The sequence below is a fragment of the Lampetra fluviatilis genome, chromosome 43, assembly GCF_964198595.1.
Source record: "Lampetra fluviatilis chromosome 43, kcLamFluv1.1, whole genome shotgun sequence".
NCBI classification, from domain to species: domain Eukaryota; kingdom Metazoa; phylum Chordata; class Hyperoartia; order Petromyzontiformes; family Petromyzontidae; genus Lampetra; species Lampetra fluviatilis.
Genome location: NC_136317.1, coordinates 2,053,491 through 2,074,888, shown reverse-complemented (window position 1 = coordinate 2,074,888; position 21,398 = coordinate 2,053,491). Strand labels below are relative to the sequence as shown.

The following is a 21,398-nucleotide window of genomic DNA, read 5'->3' as shown; positions in this document are numbered from 1 at the left end:
CGCCCCGCCCACAAGCCTCCGCCCCGCCCACAAGCCCCCGCCCCTTTACTTATACCCCGCCCCTCTCCTGATACCCCCCACATCGCGATTGTCCCCGCCCCTTTATTAGATTTCCCAGCACACATCGGCACCGCGCGCTCGCGCGACCGCCGGGCGCACATCCGGGCAACGTCGACGCCTTGGGGAACCTCACACTCCGATTGGTCCAAGCGTCAGTTGACGTCACGCGAACGTCAACCGCGCGACCATGTTACGTAGGGAAGTTGGAAGACCCCCCCCTACCCCCTCTATTGTAAACCAATAGGAAGCGTCTCCCCGAGTAAGATGGCCGCCGCGGGGTTGGGGGGAGGGTTACGTGGCCGTAGGAGAAAGCGGAGTGCCCCCAATCTGGTGTGGGATTTCAAATCGCGGCTCCTTTGTCTCCGTGTAGTTGTTTGCGAGTCGCCTTTCTCCTCGATGTCGCGACATCGTCGACGGCGGTGCTAAGAGGAGGCGGCAACGAGCAAGAGGGGCGACACTGAAGGGCGCCTCGAGCGAGAGAGCGAGAGAGAGAGAAAGGGGGGCGAGAGCTCAAGGAGGTGAGTGACCCCTCCTTCGCCTTGCCGGGATGATGGTAACAATCGCCATGCCTCTGATGTCGCGTCTACCCCCGGGGGCTTGGCAGGTCTCAGGATCAGTGGTCAATCTCTGATCGTGACCCTGGCCCTTGCAGTCCGTGCTTGAAGAGGTCACCGGGTTTGTGATGCGATGGCTGGGGCTAGAGGAGATGTGGTTGAGGTCGTTGACCTGCCTGACCCATTGTTTGAAGGGGTCACTGGCTGTGTCGTGTAGGTCCCGTGTGTGACCCTTGCCACGTAACCCACCGTGTATATGAGAGGCTGGGGGTCAGCGGGTACGGCGAGAAAGAAGTTTAACGTGTGTAAGTTTAACACTTAGGCTTTCGCGACCAATATCCATAATACAGGTGTTTTTAATCGATCACATCGCGTAAAAATACAGTATATAAATGTGTCGTTAAAGCCGCCACCACCCGACGCAGCCAATTCGTAAGGTTTGTCGCGTAAACAGAACACGGTGGGTTGTTAGGCTGTGGCAGACGAGTCGGACCATGACCTCTTGACTTGGTTACGAATTATTCGAGTTATCACTCAGTGTGTGCTGCGTTCAGTCTTTGTTGTCGCTTTACCTTGTTTTGTTGTCAGGCGAGAGTTGCACGGACTTCTGTGTTGTGTTGTGGGGGGTGGGGGAGCGTGGTTAGCGCGCACTGCGCTAAGAACCCGGCCACCTCGGTTCGATTCCCGACCACGGCTATCACGGCCACCAAGTGGCATCCGCACCAACGCCACCCACTCACCCACTCACTCACTCATCCACCCACTCACTCATCCACTCATCCACTCACTCATCCACCCACCCACTCATCCACCCACTCACTCATCCACCCACTCACTCATCCACCCACTCATCCACCCACTCACCCACTCACCCACCCACTCACCCACCCATTCACCCATTCACCCACTCACCCACCCACTCACCCACTCACTCACCCACTTACCCACTCACCCACCCATTCACCCACTCACCCACCCACTCACCCACTCACTCACCCACTTACCCACTCACCCACCTACTCACCCACTCACCCACCCACTCACCCAACTACTCACCCACCCACTCACTCACCCACTCACTCACCCACCCACTCACCCACCCACTCACCCATCACTTGGGTGAAGTATGGTCAAGCAAACTCCGTGACTGACGGTGGTGGGTTGACAAAGCTTGAATACGTCTCGTTTTACTATTCACAGTACCCCTACGAGTGTCGCCCTCTGATAAAGGTTTGTGGTTGGTCACAATTTCCAAATTGGCATAAGATTAAGCCACTCTGTGAAGGGCGATAAGGTTTACCGCTCCTGGCTTGAAAGGCTCCCCCCCCCTCACACCGTGTTGATCACGGGGGTTGTTTGACCATACTTCACCACACTGGTCACCACACGTACCTGTCAACCCCCTAACCTATTACAGACCAATTCAGACCTCATTGGTCACCCCGTGCCCTTATAAATCTCAATGTTCATCCCACAGAGTCCGATCACAAGGGAGAAACACAAACAAATAGACAAAAACACATTGTTTTTGTGCACCTATTGATGTACGCCGTATGGACCTTAAAACTCAATTTCCACGTACAAGAATACGGGGTGGACCTTATGGGTAGACAGCTGTGAGTGCAGTGAAGGGATAGGTCAGCCTGGTTCATGGATAGCCACGCCTGGTTCATGGATAGCCACGCTCACCGCTTCACCGACCCCAGTGTAATAGCACACGAGCAATACGTAACACACCGCCTTTGCATATTGACAGCTGCATGTTGTAACGGTAAAAAATAGTGAACATTGACATATTGCAATGCGGTAATGTAATCGGTGCAGGCACATCAATCGTGTGCCCACCGTGTGACTGGATAGTTCCCAAGTTTCTGGGGTGGGGAGGGGGTCATCTGAGTGTAACGTGGTGGTGCATTCCGGCGATCAGCTTCACCAACCAGCACAGCTGACCCGGCATGGGTGAAGTAAGTGGTGGTGGTGGTGGTCACGTGGAGTTTCACTAAATCCGAAGGCCAGGCTCAGGTCTGGGGTCACAGGCAGGACCGTGAGAGATGGGGGGGGGGGAAGGCTTGGGTTGACCATGGAAGATGATGATGATGGTGGTGGTGATAATGTAAAGCACAGGCACACTCAGATGTGCAATAATGGATATATCACCCCACTCCTCCCCCTGAAATGTTGAGGACGGCTGCTTGCGTTGTGACCGAAAGGTCGTGAGAATTATTTTATGATGTTTTATTATTATTATTTTATTATTTCCCTTCTACGTGACTTTACCGAAAGAACCAAGAAGATGTTGAGACATATGTTTATTTTTTCTATATACAGTACAGTACATTTGTTAATAAGTGTGGAATTGAGATTTGTTTTCTCCCTTCATAAATGTGAAATTGCAAGTAAATAAATAATGATCATTGGTGTATATTGAACATTAGAGTTTGGATGTATGCATGTTAAAATTCTTTTGCACCGTACGTAGCCAACCGTGTTAATCGGAGGAGAATACAAGGTACAATAGATATGAGACAGTACCAATAGCAAGTACACAGGAAACAATGGGCAGTACTGATAAGGCAGTACAGACAATACCATACTCTACAGATGAGACGGTACGTAATGTACGGTATGTTAAACTTCTTTCACACCATACGTAGCCAACCGTTCTAATCGTAGGTGCAACAATTCAGGAAAACCTATTTCAGGCTCAGCACTCTTGGTAGGAAAACAATTTGCCACTCTCGAAAATGTTTAGGCTGGGCGTGCCACCGCTGTAAAGGGTCCGTGACGTTATTTACAATTTGGCATGACGAACGCTATGTGCCATACATGTTGTCGTTACACTTGTTTACCCAGCAAAGCCTCACTGAGGGTCTCTTGACTCTTTTTTTCAGGAGGGCCCTGCCAAGTCTTTGCAGTAGGGGACAATGGTTGCTATGCGTTACTGCAATCCCAATTGAGTAATTTGCGAGTGATTTAAAAAATGTGGTGAATGTTGGACCTTAACACCGGCACTCAATGGCCTATCTCTTGCGAATTATTCCATGGAATGATCTTTAACGTGAAGCATACGGTGTGTATTTTTTTTTTGGGTCATATACTACCGCAGTATTAATCAGGGTGGCCACTGGATTCGAACGTTGAACCTCTGCAAAGCGGCTAACACACTACCGCTGGGAATATGTGTGTGCGTTTGGAAAACTGCGTATTGTATGTAACAGACACACGTGTATCTGTCCATGTAAAAAAAAAACATTTAATGTTTAATCCATCAGTCGAGATATCTTTCGTACCAGCATTTCTTTAATCAAGTGAAATCTGGAAGTTGTTTTTTTGCGACCTCTCTTTGAGTGGCATCATCAAAGCTGTAGCCTGTGAATAAGCGTTTGCTACTGGGCTGCCAATGGGATACACGTAGTGCAGTGTTTGGGGCATGTGGCAGCTCTGGTTTGGAAATGGTGTCACTTTCCAAGAGATAGTGAAAGTCAGTGGATGTGCGCCTCGTTAAATAAAGTTAACCGGATTAAATTAACAAAAATATATCTCAGTATAGAGCGTACGAACTTACCCGCGTGTAAGGGAATGTGTGTAACATTGTACTGAACGTGGAATGAGTGCAAGTGCAGCTGATGTTGACACAATTCTGTTGTGTACATTTTAGTGTGCCGTGTTGGCATGGAAAAATGAACATTGCTGGCATTCGGAGTTTACTCGGTGTTAAACAATTGTAATTTAAGAGGCTAAACAATCCATGCTCGTACTATTGAGGCGAGGTGTCTTACTATAACAGTGGCGCTGTTAGTGGTTGGCGCATCTCACAGTAAGCTGGGCAAGATAAGTTTGATTCCAGGCCATGGCTAACATCAGTGAAAACTGTTGCTGCCACCATCTCTCATACTCTTAGGTTCTTTCGGTAAAGTCACGTAGGTAAAAAAATATTATAAAAAATAATAATAAATGAAAATAACTCAATTAAATCACGACGTTTAATTGAGTTATTTTAATTTATTATTGGTTTTTTTATTATAATATTTTTTTACCTACGTGACTTTACCGAAAAAAACCTAAGAGTATGAATCCTTGCAGTCACGAAAGCTTCAAATCTAGAATTGCCACCATCTCCTTTCACCAACCCACACTCACCAGCGTGCTTAGGTTTGGTCAAACAATCCCTCATAACCTACGCAGTGTGGGGAGGGGGCCCTAAATCCAGCAGTGAATTGACAGTGAATACTGTAGTAACAATCTTAACATCGTCATCACTGCCAGTGAGACCTCTTGTCAAAGATATCCGTGCCAAGTGATCGGTGTAACTTTTTTTTATCAAGAGCGAACATTCAAAACTGTACCGTCACCATGCTCAATCCACGGCTAGATAGACGAAGGCATTCCCCGTCTCTCACACAAATCCTGCAATTTAACACCGACACTGCCACCTCCTGCACGACGCGCATTCCAGAATCCTTCTTTTCAGCATGGATATTTACACTGTGTACATTACACGTACAAGCTGATTAAAAAAACACGTTCCTTCGGAGTGGGCAGGTAGGAACTTGGTTGGACAGCGCATTTCGTGCACGACAGACAGACAAATCATCCCCTGTGGGCAGTGTGGAACCTGTTGTTCCTACTTGTATAATGTTGGTAGTAGTAGTATTAAAAAAGTAAGTGACGAAGACGGGCATATGTTGAGCCATTCGGCCCAAGGGATTATGTAATGACAGTCATAAACAGCTGTTTTTGGAGAGGGTGGGGGGCGGTGGGGGGGTGAAGGGGAGGGTGGTTTGGGAGGTTTCGAGGGGTAAACACGAGCACGTGGGCGCTGACGGCTTCCACCCCACACATTCCACTGACGACGTCACTGGTGAGATTTTCACTTAAAAACATCAACAAACCGACCATGAAACTTGGATGGGTTTTTTTTCTCAGAAGCTAAAAAAACAACCCCAAGGCTGTTCGGCGGTCAACGACCCTGTCCGGTTAAACGCGTTGGGGTTGTGATCAGATCGTTAACATTCGTGATTGTTAGTCTACACTTGTGATGAAACGTGACAAATCCCGTACTGATTGGCTGTGTCGGGTGGTGGAGGGTTGCGACACATTTATACTGACGCGTCAGCATTTTAGGATATTAGCTATTACTCGCCATCAGCACTTGAGATTCATAATCATGTGTTTTTTGCCGTTGTTAAGCAGTTTATAACACTCAAAAGTATTCAATACAACAGTTAAAATTCGTGTTAAATTAATACTTGGTTATTGTTTCACATTAGTTTATTAAAATTACTGCAGTTTACACTTGAGACATATACCTCGTTAACACTGGAGATGAGTACATACTTAACAATTGATCGATCACAGGGTTAAACACAGAGGTGACATCGGAGCGTGTACGGCGTTTGTTTAAAGTGCCGAAAGTGTTTACCCGAGTCAAATGTTTCCGTCTGCATGAGTTCCGTGACGCTGTTGACCGGGCACCATTGATGTCAACAAGGCTAAGGGCAGCTCACCCTTTGTCTGAACTTTCCCCACGTGAGACACGAGGCTTTGGGGAGACCCTGGCATTCAGTACGAAGCAGCAAGGGCCAGTGCTGTTTGGCGCTGGAGTAAAATACAAGCGGTTCAAATGTTACAAGGCGGAGCGGCGATGCAAATGCACTGGACAGGTTGGTCCAGATGTCTTGTGACCCCCCCCCCCCCCCAATTATTTAACCCCTATTTAGTTTCTTCCTTTGCTTATTCGTTTCTGTTTTCACACCCATTGGTATACAAAAATATAAAGTTTTAGATAATTAAATGGGGGTCACAAGACATCTGGACCATCCTGTTGTACTCTGGACGTGAAGTCCTGAGTTCAATTCCTGGTCACGGCTCACACCAGCGGCAAGTCATATCCACACCGGTCTTGCGAACCCCGTCTCCTCCCCCCGCTTCCCCAGTCCGCACCGACCAGCATGGTGAAGTATGGTCAAACAACGGCCATGACTTACATTGTGTGGGGAGATCGTCATCGGGCACATGGCTGTGTAGCTTTCAATCAGTTGACAAGTCTTTGTAAATCCACAGCTGAATGAGGGCCTTCCAATACCGCATAGCAGTCGTGGGGGTTGTCAGACAAGCAATTTACAAGGTGATGCATTCTGTGCTCGGTAAGAAAATGAGGTACAAAATAGTTCACATCGAAGTCATTCGTGGAGAGAGTAATATGTGTGGGCTACACATCATGTTGGCTCTACTTAATGGTCCCCGTACCTTCCCAATTTCTATTAATTTTCACGAATTCTGTGATGATCAAATATAAATATTGGTCATTGTCTCATTTCCACGTTCTGTTTTGTACTCGCCGGCTAATTTGCATTGCATTATTTGCACCGTCTCGTTTATAATAATCATACCACTAGAAGAATGATTAAAATTTTGATTTAAAGTTTTCGTGACTGCAGGGATTCATATTCTTGGTTCTTTCGGTAAAGTCACGTAGAAGGGAAATAATAAAATAAAAAATATATTATTTTTTTTATTTTATTTTGTTATTTCCCTTCTACGTGACTTTACCGAAAGAACCAAGAATAAGAATGATTTATTTATGATAAAGTTCCGCCTGTTACACTTGCGACGTCTCAGAGTGCCTCACACGCGGCGACAAGCGACGTGCACCTCAACTCAACACATTTGAAAGGGCACCCCCAGTGTCAGCTGCCCCTGTGTGGCAAAGGGGTGCCGCGGCAACCTGGCCCGAATGCGGACACGAGAGTTGGAGATTAAAGGGGCGGTGATTGCCGCTGTCTGTAATCACAATTGAGTAATTTGTGAGTAATTTGTGAGCAATTTGTGAGCAATTTGTGAGTCATTTTGTGAGCAATTTTCGAATTTGGTCAATGTGTACCATGCTGCCTGCACACAACCACAGCGTGTTGTTGTTCTTCCCACCCGCACCTCCCGATCGGCACGGTTGGCTGCGTACGGTGCAAAAGAAGTTCAACATACCGTAACATACGTGTACCGTCCCATCTGTGCAGTCTGGTATTTTGTCGGCACTGCCTAATCGGTACTATCTATTGTCTCCTGTGTACTTGCTGTTGGTACTGTCTCATATATATTGCACCTTGCATTCTATCTCGCTTGTATTGTGTTTGTTGTTTTAGTTGATCATTATTTCTGACCATTTAGCTTTTCAATGTTGTTTACTCACGTTTTCATCTGCAATCGCTTCTCTTCTCAGTCATCCTTTGCTTATAGCTCAAATACCCCTTTTGTCTGGCATCTCGAGATTGTACTACCGCATGGGAATCCCACAAACTCATGGTCCACGCCAAATCGCATCCACCGCACAGAGCACGGCAGATGCGGATACCTGATGGACAAATGGAAAATGTAAAACTCCGCAGTGTCCAACTGTGCTCATCCAGAAGAGACCGTACAACGTTTCACTGCGCGATGGCTCGATCCGCAAATAAGAATCGGAATCTTTATTTATCCTGATTAAACAAAGGCTGATGGTAAACATTGTTCGAGAAAGCTATTTTACAGCCGGAATAACATGAACAGGATTTGGAGGCATGACAAAATGTTTATTTGTCTACATTTTTAGTCCGTGTGCCACTATGAAGGAGACATCACCACAGCGATATACAACTCCACTGCTCCTGGCACGTGTGTCTGGCTTGACCACCTGAATGTGAAATTGTAGTTGTTGCATCTACATCGACAGCCGTACGAAAGAAGACTGCATCGAAGGCATGGTATAAATAAGTGATGATGATGGTGGTAAATCGTAAACATTACAAGCAAAATTCTATCACGAGTGGAATAATCTATTTTAACCAATGAAGCGTTTCCTTCTATTTATATTTGACAGTGCGCCTCCTATTATAGAGAGGGGCTCACATTCTCGGTTTGTGGATTTTAGCAAGATGCTTTCGTAGATAACGTAGATTATCCAGATGCTTTCTGGTATTTTAATTAACAGGTGTATATCAGTCTAAAACCATTTGAACGGAGTACCGCAATTGCCCTCTTCCAATTTGCGCTGCAGGGAATTTAAATATTTAGCTTTGATTGAGCATTGCTTTATGTGTGTGCAATATTTTCAATTCCTTACGTGATAGTGTGTTTGTTATTGTGCGTTGGCCTTATTGTCCGCACAGTAGGTGGCACGGGTAGTGCATCGGCCAGTCATCTCAGTCAGTCGACCCATGGCACCTGGGTCTGGCCCATGAACTGCAAGCGGACGTTCGACACTTCACGTGGCCTTAATGTGCACATAGCCTGGCACAAGCCCCGTGGTGACGTCACCGGCACTTCGTGGCGAATGGCGGTTATTGTTGGTCTTTCTACTTCATTGCTGTACAGTACTTTGTTGATTTATTTTCTTTTCTTTTTGGCATTCCGGTGAGTCGGGGTCATCTTGCAAATGAGACTGTCCTGGTCTCCTGAGCTCTCGCCTGGATATCGAGAAGGGTTCTCCTGAAGCCATCCACTGGCTCACTCACCAGCCTACGAGATGAGCAGGAGGAGATGAAGACGCAGCCTTTCCTCGGTTTTCCCAGTGGCTCGCTGTGCAAAGCTACTTGCGATTCTACATTCCTGCGGCAGCTCTAAATCATAGAAGCGAAAATTGATCTATTATTTAATTGAATCATGCCGATTGAACGTTTGGGTGGTACTCCCCCCCCCCCCCACCTGACCCAGCTCTTACCAGGGCCCCCCCACCTCCCCCAAGCTGTCTCTTCAATCCCGCCTCGTATCTCCTCCTTCCGTACAGACACGATGGCGAGCACACTGTGCTGTTGATGGCTGCCACGATGGAGCTCTAGGCGTGGTGGTGGTGGTGGTGGGGGCCGGCGGAGGTCGGCGGAGGTCGGCGGTTGGAGGCCGGCGAGAATGCGGCGACGCAGCCTGCAGGGACGCATCGAAAGTCTGGGGGGCGGTGGAGCGTTGCGAGGGGCGGGGGGCCGCGTGCTCCGCTCGGCCTCTCCCGAGGAGCGCACGTCCCTGGTGAGGCCCGGCACGGCACAGTGTCACCACAGCTGCTGCTGCTGGTGTTATTCTTCTTCCGTATGGCTGACGTAGATGCAGAGCAACATGTACAATTCCACATTCGGTGGTCAAGCGAGTTAATCGCGTCAGGAGTAGAGGCAGTGTGTCACTGTGATGTCTCCCTTCGTGTTTGTGGATCTCGGGCATTGCGTCATTATATGTGCTATGTTCTGTTCTGGATGGTCACAGTCGCACGCTGGAGAGTTTTTAAGTTTTCATTCGTACATCAGGTATACGCATCTGCTGCCATGGTTTGTGCAGTGGATGCGGTTTTGGTGGACCATGAGTTTCCTGGAAGATCAAATCCAGGGATCTTCTGCGTTGAGTCTTTCACAAGGTGTTTTGTTTGTGAGGTGTTGTTGTTGCTATTGCAGACACATTAACTAATGCGTGTAACTGGCAGTGGTGGGCTGCGACTTCCACAACAGCCAATCGCGCACGGGCACACCGTGTGACCTGGCACCCCCAGCCCCACAGAGCCAGTCTGGAAATACCACAGCCATGTTGGTGCCTCAAGTGACCAGGGCATCTCAAGTTGCCACCTATCCCGCTGTTTTGTTCTCAGGATCGCCTTCTTTACCGAGGTAGCCTTCTGTACAGGAAACGTACTCGCAGGGCAAGCGATGTTTTGTCAACATCACAAGTCTAATGTTGCTTAAACTCTACGAGAGTCACTACAAGCTCCAACTTAGTTTTTTGTTGTTTAATCATGACATTGGTGTTATGTCACGAGAATAAGTGTCCATACAGATCTCTTTAACAGAGCCAGCATGGCTGTCCAACCAATATTTAAACTTGCCACAGCTGGAATTTTTGCCGAATTTAAGTGGGAAAAAAATAATATCCGATTGTCTTTTTTGTTCAGTCATCGGTGACTGTGTTGAAGCCATCACTCCACTATACTTGTGAGCTCGGTTTAACCATGGGCGGTTGAAACTAATTTTAACACAGGATCTCGGCTGTTCCGGCTGAGTGTGTTGACTGCTGGACCACCTGGCCACCTCCAGTGTAGACTACTGAAGACGTGGCAACCCAAAAAACAAACGGCTCTTGATTTGTGTGTCCTGGGTCTCCCCTTGGTGAGTCCAAAGCTAAATTAATGAGAAGCAAATCTTAAAGTCGCTGAAACTCAGACTTTGAACTGCAGTCAGCTGCTCTGTCACCCAAGTCCAGTGATGTCGCTGCATCCGCCACAGGGATGGAGGAATGCTGCGTCACAGGCAGGTGCTGGGTGAGATTGTTGCGACTTGGAGAGGCCTTCATCCAGCAGCGGATTGACCACAGCTGGTGATGATAATTTCGCCAAAAACAAACTTTTTTACTGTTGTTGTAAGGTATTAGGAGTGCTTTCAGCCATAGTTTAAGCAGTGCTTCGTGGCGGAATCACAGCGGGACAGGTGGTGTTCATGCACAGGGCGCACGCGAGACGAAATCTACGCTCCGCCTGTTTTGGGAAGGCCGCGTGCTCTTGAGGACAAGCGCGCTTTCACTGTACGTAACCCGAGCCGTGGCACGGCGCCTCCCTGCAATTATACCGGCACCAGCGCATCGCCACGCTTGCCCCCACACCGTTTCGCCCGCAGCTTTTGTCGTCGTCCTCAGCCACGATCGATCCACTGCTGGATGAAGGCCCCTCCCCAAGCCGTCGCCATCTCTTTCGGCCCCGCAATGCGACGTTCCGCCGAGCTCCTGCGCGTGAGCTGATTGCATCGCTTCAACCGCACAGCGGACGTCCCCTCCGGCGTGTTCCCACTGGCGTGTTCCCTCCGGCGTGTTCCCCTACTTTGGCTGCGGCTCTGTCGTTAGTCTCGACCACTCGCGACGTGTTCTCCTCAAGCCCGCGTGTTTTTCTTAGCGGTCGATACGATGTCTCGGACGAGGCTTGTGTTCTTTGCTATACGTGTTAATTATCATAATTCATAATAAAGGTTTTTGGGTTAGATCGCCTAAGTATAAATGTGTTGTAACCCTCTACCACCCGACACAGCCAATTAGTCAGGGATTTGTCACGAAAACAAAACGCTTCAACCCACCGGTGCGTTGGAGAGTAAATCCACAACATTTACAATTTGAGTAGTACGACGTTTCGCTGGTAATTACAGAGATCAGAGGTGGAGGAGGGGGGGTGCTATTATAATTATATAATAGGTTCGTAATTAGTTAATTAGTATGTGTTTCATCTGTAAGGAATTAAAAGTGTAAGATGTATTACTTATTAATACGCTTCCAGGCTGCACTAAGCATGTAGCTGTCAGAGCGTTTAAAATTATTTTTATTTCTCTCAATTTCAATGGATTCTAGAATTAGTCTTGGCCAGTAATAATTAGTTTGACACAACACTTCAACGTTTTAATAGCCCCCCCTCCTCCTCCGCCTCTGATCTCCGCACCTGATTGGGTTCAGGTTGATGACGTCAAATCGCCCGATGATGCTGGATCTAATCACCAGCGAAACATCACGGTACTCAAATAGTAAATGTTGTGGATTTACTCTTCAACACACCGGAGGGCTGGAGTAGTAACTAATTGGCGTTTTATAGTGATAGGTTTTTACCCTTTCAACTGGTACAAAACTGACACCTTTATACAAGGCATCATGTTTGCAATAACCACAACACAAGCAGTCAAAATGCAAACAAAAAGAAACAACTCTGATAATGATAATGATATGCACTGTCCTTGAAGTTGATTGGTCCACACCCGAGACAGCTTTTCTTAGAGCCTAGTCTCCATTGGTATTGGACCAGATGACGCCAAAAAGTGTTATTGCAAACATGATGCCTTGTATAAAGGTGTCAGTTTTGTACCAGTTGAAAGGGTAAAAACCTATTACTGTATTTTGCCACTGGTAAATGAGGTCTCATAGTGTAATTGGCGTTTTGTTTATGTGATAAATCCCTTACCGATTGGCTGTGTCGGGTGGTGGAGGGTTACGACACATTTGTACTCACGCGATCTAACCCAAAAACCTTAATTATGAATAATACTGGTCGCGAAAGCCTACGCGCGTGAACTCTCCCTGTCTCTCGTAGCAATTCCAAGTATGCACGTCTTAATACTCCTTTGCGCACCTTTCAGCTAATTCACCTTTCACTTTTGCAGCTTTGTGGAACCGCATGAAGGTCTTGACAGGGACTGTTTACTGGGTTCTGTTTGCAGGTTGGCACGTGAAACGCTGACACTCTGGAGTGCCTTTCGAACACTCAGGGCATTGTGTCCGCATGCGATATTATTTATATTTTCTTTCTACAGTGCTCTTTGAAAGCAACCGTACACTCGCGGCAAGGTCAACATCATTCCGCCGGTGAAACGGCTCTGGCGGAGGACAGAGTGCGTTCTATATGCCCTCTTTTGGGAGAAATGTTTACTAGGCGGTTCCCATTTGCACCCAGGATTTAAACAAAATAATTCTACGTTATGAAGGCAGGGAGCAATTGGGGAGACTTTGGAGCAATGAAAGGAAGTACGGTACAAAAATGAACGGTCCATTATTTGACTAAGCATCCGGCCTTTTCAGTAAATACATTAATACAGTCTATACTTAATTTGGAGCTTTCGTGACTGCAGGAACTACTCTTTGGTTCTTTCGGTAAAGTCACGTATAAAGAGAAAAAATTATAAATTAAAGACTAGCATGCAGGGAAAAATAATAAATTATAGACCAGCATGCAGGGGAAAATAATAAAAAAAAACTGGCATGCTTGGAAAAATAATAAATTAAATACTTGCATGCTAGTATTTAATTTATTATTTTCTCTCTTTATACGTGACTTTACCGAAAGAACCAAAGAGTCATACAGTCTAATTTACAAATGTTTGCATTATATGTTTTTGTTTTGCCCGGGCCACTCTGCCACCCCCCCCCCCCCCCCCTTGGTGGTTGACCGCGCTCCGGGGGTTGTTTGCGGCGAGCAGGCGGCTGGCGAGGGGGTGGCCTCCGTGCCGGGGGGGCTCGTGCTGCCTGTGTTCGTCTTCCCCACGGAGCTCAGCTTCTTCGCGGATGACCAGCGCTCACACAAGCAGCTCCTCACCATCTACAACCCCTACGAGTTCCCCCTGCACTTCAAGGGTGCGGCAGGGGCGCAGTCAAGTGGCACCTGTGTTTGTTAGGCGTGATGCGGCTCGAAAAACTTCCCAGGGTTTTTAGATCCGTGGCCCTACGTTGGATCTGCCACTGGCACGACACCGGCACGACACTGGCACGACACCCCTTCAAGTGGAAAGTTAAAACAATACAAATCCAAAATAATACTTGCACTTGCTATTGGATGTATTTCGTTTTTAGCTTGTTTTTCCCCCGCACCTCCGATTATCACAGTTGGCTCCATACGAAGTTCAACATCGATACATTTATTGCAAGCACAAGAATCGATTTGGATGTGTGTCAGTGGTTAGTTGCATGCCTCAGTGACTCTGGTCAAACTGCGAGCGCAGGAGCCAAGCGGGGGCGGTGGTCGGGTGGGTCTCGGCGTGATGTCCAGTGGCGTGGGCTGGCGAGTGAGTGAGCGGGCGACAGAATAAGAGAACGAGTGGTCAAGTGGGCGAGTGAGAGGGTAACCGAGCGAGTGGGTAGCGGGGCAGACAAGTCGGAGAGCAATCGGACGGGCGAGCGAATGAAGTTTCGCTGTCTTGTGTGTCCGCAGTCCTATGCACGGCCCCCACACGCTACACCGTGGTGGACGCAGAGGGGACGGTGAAGGAGCAGTGCTGCGTGGACATGTGAGTCGCCCACGCCCGGACGATCCGCCACTCGCACCGGGGGAGACGGACGCTGCCGAGATGGACGTTCGCGTGTTTGATTGCCAGATGATGGAAGCACGGAAATAAGTCTGATGTTTTAAGTCTGCGTGTGGTAATCGCAAGCAGCCAGTCCGGTCCGTGAAGCGTTGTTCACTCACCGGGCCAGGTCACACCCTCTCGAAAAACTAATTTGTATTCGTGTCGGGTGGTGGAGGGTCTTGCGACAGAAATTTGGCCAGATGATGACGTCGCCTCGTCCAAAAATCGATTATGAAACGGCCGAAGTTGATGTTTGAAAAGGGGAATTTATTTTGTGCGCTCACGTTCAGCCTGTTGGGGCTATTGTTGTGAGCGAGCATGTTTGAAGGCTGGAATGGCGCATGAGAGGGTGGTGTGATCAGCACTACGCCCCAGTGTTGATGTTTACACACTCACAGTAGGGAATAGTTTCAAACGACATCGGGGAGGTCCAGGACTGGTTCAGATATTCACCACTGTTATTGGACACGAGCGGGAATCGAACTCGGGTGACCGGGTTTCGTAGTGCAGCGTGGTAATCGATAAACTACTGCTCGTTCGCACACGCACACAACTACGAAGATCCACCACACAGCCCTAACAGACTGTTGGGGCTGTTAGTAAGCACCTATGAAGGCCGGCATGGCACACCAGGGGATGGGTGGCACACACCACACCCGGTCGCCTTTGTCTCTCTAGTGGCGATGTTGACACGCCGCACAAGGTACTCATTTGAGGCCTAATCGACCTAGGGGAGACCCAGGACCGGTTCAGATAATCGTCGCTGGTGTTGGCGGCGAGCGTAAAACGAACTTGGGCTTTTCAAGTTCGTAGCGCAGCACGCTAACCACTACACTCCCGCTCCCCGCACGCACGCACACGCAGCACCATCCGGCACCACGCGGCCAGCCTCGCCGAGCACGTGGGGGAGACGGACAAGTTCCGCCTGGTGGTGTACGGTACCAGCGGCGGCGCCGAGGGGCGGAGGGAGATCGTCGCGACGCTGCACGCGACTGCCACGCAGGCGGCGCGCAGCGTGGACGACGGAGCCATGTCGCTGCCCGCGCGCCTCGAGGTGTGGGTCGCCCGCCCATGTCGTCATCGTCTTCGTCGTTTCGATTTAAAGCTTTCGTGACTGCAGGGATTCATCTTCTTGGTTCTTTCGTGAAAGTCACGTAGAAGGGAAATAATTAAAATAAAACATAAAAAAATACAATTCTCACGACGTTTCGGCCACAACGCAAGCAGCCGTCCTCAGGTGAAGAACAGGTCTGTCGGAAAGACAGCGTCCGAATGAACACCACCAAGCTTGGGGTGTGTATGTATTAAATATACGCTGCCAAGCTTGGTGGTGTTCATTCAGACGCTGTCTTTCCGACAGCCGTTCTTCACCTGAGGACGGCTGCTTGCGTTGTGGCCGCAACGTCATTAGAATTGTATTTTATTATGTTTTATTTTATTATTTCCCTTCTACGTGACTTTACCGAAAGAACCAAGGTCTTCATCGTTCTTAAACGTTGCTACCAACAATCATAATAATGACGGTCATGGTCATAATCGTTGCGTTGATACGGCGTCGCGACAAACGCCTCGGCAACTGAAAGTCGCATTTGCGTCACGCGTCATCTCAAACGTTTGAAGGGCGTGGCCCAGTGGCAGCCGTTCCTGTGCGTCACAAGGCGACTCGGCACCGGGCCTACACATGCCAGCAAGGGGCAATGATCGTCATGTGTTGTAATCCCAATTGAGTCATTCGCGGCGTAATTCTTTTCGAATTTGACAAATTTGGACCGTGACGCCCGCTCATTTCGAAAGACATGTTTTGCGTCCCCTGTAAAGCAGACCGTGCGTATTTATGGTCCGTACATTCACAGTAATAGCCAATAAATTGTACTAATAAAACCAGCACTAGCTCTTTTATTGCCAATACATAGCTACACTATGCTTAACCATCGTGTTACAACAACACATGGGAGGCGCGGGTAATTATCGCTTACATTGCATCGTAAAGTATGGGTCGACTGTGGTCTCTGTGTAAGTCTGTGGGTCTGTATGTAAGTGTAATTGTGACTGGTAAAGTGCCACCCCCCCCATTGCTCACGTCACCGCCCATCGTGCAATACAGGAGGTTCAAATGGTATCTGGTGACCCCAGAACGTTTCTAGTCCACCGATCAACGGGGTTGCGTTTAACACGCGCGCGGGTGTGTATGCATGCACAACTACTAGCCAACCGTGCTAATCGGAGGTGCGTGCGTTGGCAGAGGGGAGGAGCTTCAGCGCAGAGAGACGCGGGGCGACAGAAGGCCGGAGAGAGGGCGGCAGCTGCAGTGCGGGAAGCCGACTCCATATTTGAGCGCGCTCACTACACACGCGGTAACGCCACTGCACGCCGCAAAACACCGCATCGCATTCGTTTCACATGTGCTTCTCTCGGCAGCGAGCAGGTTTATTCAAATACCACCATCCCCGGCCCGCCCGCCACAGCAAGGCAAATGGGTAGACCTCAGTCGATTGGGAGGTAGCTTTTGGTGGGGTCAAGTGTGGGTATTCTTCCACCTACAACACATCTGCCTAGCATGGAAGTGTAGGCCAAAATGCCGTTGAGTGGAGACTCTTTCGCCAGCAGTAGCATGAGCAAGGAATTGCAGGGTTTTGTACCTTTGACACGAACACATTGAAACACAGCTGTAACCAAATTGGTATGCGGCCGATCTTGCCAGATCTCGAAAGCTGAAGCAGACTTGAGCCTGCATATAGAGAGTTCTTGGATGGTTGACCACCACACACATAACAAAAGCGCAATTGGTGGCTACGTTGTCGGCAGAGTACAGGCCGTGCAACTCACCGGGGCCCACATGCCGGTAAGGGGGTGGAGGGCCCCCCAGACGCCGAGCTACTCAAAGAGAAACCTGGAGAGGGGGTGGGGGTGTCCCATTTCATTCCTCGCACCATGGCCCGTGTCCAACCACCACAACGCCACCGTTACCCTCGCTGACGCTGGCTGTTGCGCCGTCCTTCTCTCTCTCCTGCACCCCGCGCGACGACCGAAGCAGGTGTGCGCGCGGGTAGCGGCGCCAGCTACCTGGTGATCCTGACCGGAGTGGTGTGCGTGGTGGCGCTGATGCTGCCCACGCTGGGTGACACGGGCTCCCTGCTGCCCCACTACCTGCATCTCACCGCCCACCAGAAGCTGGTCGCTGCCTATGTGCTGGGTACGGATTTAGGGTTGTTAATAGTATTCTTTGGGTTCGAAATGAAACCGGAAGAAAAAAATGAAATGTTATCGGTACCGAGGCTCCCACAAGGATGGTGTGTGGCAGTTTGGCGCAAGCTATCAGTCGTGTCGCTACGGTCCTCTGCAGTGAGTGCAATGTCTTTAAAAACAACAGCGCTATGCCTCTCCAAAATAACACTACGAGCCGCTTGCGTGTTCTGAGATTCAGAGGTGAATGGGACACCCACCCTGCGACTTTCAGACGTCTCGGACATGGGAAAGGGTTAATTCGCGTTAAGCGCATTAATAATTGGAAGAGAAAACAAATCTAAATTGGTTTCCGGTTTACCGCACGTATAGAAATGTTCAGCAATAAACTTTGCACGTTTACCTTTTTAACTGAAAAACAAAGGCCAGCGGCCACTGCTGTCACGGTTAAAACGGCGGTCAAAATAATGGTGGTAAAGTTTTTTAAATCCACCCCCACCGCCTCTCGACACACAGCAGCATAAATATGTACTACCGCAGGCACGTCAATGGGCAGGTTGCTTGTGGTGGGGTACAGCTGTGGACCGACAAAGGGCTGTTGGATAAAGTTAAATAAATAAAAATATCAAGAAATTGGGAATACCAAAGCTGTTCCAATTAACATTGTGACCCATGGACGACACGGAGTGGATGACTCGTGACCTGATTTTTCAACCCCCTGGTGCATGTCAAGACGAAATTTGGCAAAGTGGGCTGTGAAGCACAGGATATACTACACCGCTTTTCACCATAATTTTAAAGTTACTTAAAATCCTTCCTCACCCTTAGTCTTACTCGCTGTAATTAAAGTCCTATGCCACCCTTGGCGCTAACTTGTTTGAAATATTTTCGTTTCCCTATCCCACGAACACCTGTTTTGTATTTTCTTCTGACAAAAAGAAATCCAAGGTCAATTAAAATGTGCTCCTGTGGGTGACTGGGATTATCCCTGGAGGAGTGCGTCATTTGCAATCGCGACAGCACACGTGGACGTAAAGTTTCCGAATGTGTCTTTGATCGTCTCCCTTTGATTTTACGTAACTATTTTGTACTTTGGAGTGCGTTCTTTATTTTAATAACGTGACCTGTTAATAACCGCATTGCGTTTGAAAGCTAAATGAATAGATACTGCATTCTTGCGTTTTTAACGCACGGCTTGGATCTACAGTCACGATAGCCATCTGGATGTTGTCCATTTTCAACCGTTGAAACTGCATTTGCAGATCGTGTGAAAAGTGACGGGCAGCGCATGTATGTAGAACTTCTTTTGCAGTGTACGTAGCCAACCGTGCGAATTAGAGGTGCGGGGGAAGGACAACAAACTAAACACAAAACCCAATTCTAACGAGCAGCGATTTCAAGCGGCGCTTGTCATTTGTGCCGGCAGGGCTCGTGACGATGCTCATTCTGCAGGCCTAAATCGGCGCCGCCGCCGCCGCCGCCAACGACCTCAGCCGTGCACGACCCTGGACCGCTCGTCTCAACCACATTTCAACTTCGCTGCAAATGGAGGCGGAGCGCACCCACCCGAACCCACGCACGCCAGCGCGTACGCAGCCCTCCGATCAACTTGCCCGAGCACCCGTCGCCAAGCTCACAGGTTGACTCGTGGGGCTAGGCGAGCCGAGCCGGTGGCCTTAGCGCAGCGTGCGTTCGTCGCTTAGCAGATTAAAAAAAACACACACAATCGTACCGACCGCCAGTGCCGCACGTGCGTTGCTCGGGGGATCGAGCGTCGGCGAAGTCCGCCGTTCGCTTTCGCCGTCCCGTGGCGCGGTGTTTACGTGGAGCGAGGACGCCAAGTTTCTCCCTCGTGGCCAAGCACTTGGGCCGCTTTCACTGAACTCATTCGCGAGCACTCAAGTTCACGTTTCTCCCCGCCTGCTGCTGACCCCCCACCAAGCTCTGTGGGACGCAGCAGCAGCAGCGTCCTCGTCGTCGTCGACACGAAGCACAAGCGCTGCATATCGCACTGGCGCTGCTGTTGTTTGTGTGTGTGATGTGTAAACGCTAACAAACCACAGCCGTCCACATGCACATCACTTTTACCAGGGCTCTTTTCGCGAAAGTAAATACTTAAGGGCATTGCCGCGTCAAATCATTGAAGGGAAACAATATAAATATGTATATAATTATCACGTAACCATCTTCCTATTTAAAAAGTTGATGCAGAGCTCCTCAATGCATGCTTTTTAGGATACCATATGCCTTCGGGGCAATAACTCTGGGCCAAATCGAATAAAAGGCATTAACCAGGATGTACAACAACAGCAAAAACTACAATTTTGATTCAGCTCGCATCTCCATGCAACCACCATGCAACAAACACAGTGCATAAACGGTGTAAAAAATATATTTCATGGACGGAAAAAAAAGTGCATAATACCTTGTATACAAATCTGCCAACGTTAAGTTAAAAACACAAATCTAAACCTCTCTTGTCCCGACACCCACGGAAGCTGCATTAGAGGGCTTTCGGCGCGTCCTGCAGCAGTGAGGGTCTGCACTCTGGGACCTGTCTCGAGCCGTGGCTCCAGAAACGCCATCGCGGCGACTAGGAGGAGGAAGAGGCCTCGCGAGTCCTCCGTGTTGCTCAACGGTTGTACGGAGAACGGGGCGAGCAGTCCGCCCCATCCCGCGTGAGCCCTCCCCCCGCATGCGCCATGTGCAGGGAGCAAAACGACCGCAGCCCGTGCGCTGCTGCCTGCCACTGGGGCGTGTATTTTCTTTTCTTTTTTTTTTAAACGGAGACCTCCGACGCCCGACGTGCCACAGTTGGTTTACCCTGCCACCGCCGCAGACGCGAGAATGCACAGCGCGGGGTTTTCGCAAAAGCGCACGGGAGAAAAAAAATGTACAAACTTTCCTTCAAAGTGTGAAGTTGTCACAGACTACGCATCTCCTTGAGTGACAGAACATGCTGTGTGTGCTATAATAATGTACAGCACCTTTGCCAAGCCACTGCTGGATGAAGTCCTCCCAATGCCGTGTGTTTGATCCTGTCGTGTTTGACCATACTTTACCACACTGGTCAGTGCGGTTTTGGTGAATGTGAACGCAGTGTATTAAAAATGTTTTTTTTAATCTCTTGCCTTGCACGCCCGCACCGAGTCTGACGCGAGTGTGATCGTGTGTGGCGTTTTGAAACAATGCAGTTGACTCTGCAACTCAATGTCTTGTTAAGTTTACAATCGCTTGTAGTTGTGTATTTTTGTTGTCGTTGTGAAACTTAGCCTTGATTTATCAGTCGTTATTTTATCATAGAGGACCTTGTTTAAAGTTACATTAGCTGCCTGTGTGTTCAAAACTACAATACGCAATACCGACATGCAGGTCTCGAAGTATTTGAACTGTTCCGTTTACATTGCCTTTTATTGTATTTTTTATTAAGAATTTCCACCTAATTTACATTCACTGTAAATATTCAAATTCTTCGAAGTAGTAGGGCATTGCAACATAGGGATTGCTATTGACTTGAAAAGTTCCATATCAAATCATGTAAATTATACAAATTCACACGCAGTATGAGTATGTAACATTACTCTTTGGCCATGTAAGCAGTTACAACATTAAAACTGAATAAGAAATATCTGTAACGCTGTACATTTTATACGTGATTGTATCCTAACCACTGATACTCTTTAAAGATGGGCTGCCAATTTTTTTCACAAATTATAACAACTTGCAATGAAACATAGAACTCAAATAAAGACACCCCATAACACGTGTGTTGCATGAATTATGCAGT

At 48.6% G+C, this 21,398-nt stretch overlaps 1 protein-coding gene across 2 annotated transcripts; it reads left to right on the top strand.

Annotated features, from left to right (window-relative positions):
• The first annotated feature begins 314 nt into the window (after positions 1–314).
• LOC144947000 (motile sperm domain-containing protein 1-like) lies at positions 315–21,378 on the top strand. Of its 2 annotated transcripts, none has more exons than XM_078876102.1 (8): positions 315–578; positions 9,376–9,608; positions 13,565–13,718; positions 14,293–14,368; positions 15,293–15,482; positions 16,671–16,782; positions 17,463–17,621; positions 19,038–21,378. In XM_078876102.1, exons 2-8 carry the CDS (start codon positions 9,495–9,497, stop codon positions 19,067–19,069), a joined length of 837 nt encoding a protein of 278 aa, XP_078732228.1. In that variant the 5' UTR covers positions 315–578; positions 9,376–9,494; the 3' UTR covers positions 19,070–21,378. The 2 variants fall into 2 exon arrangements, with proteins under 2 accessions (XP_078732228.1, XP_078732229.1); XM_078876103.1 differs by lacking the exon at positions 315–578 and adding an exon at positions 11,234–11,345 and having other exon boundaries at positions 9,491–9,608.
• Positions 21,379–21,398: the final 20 nt, after the last annotated feature.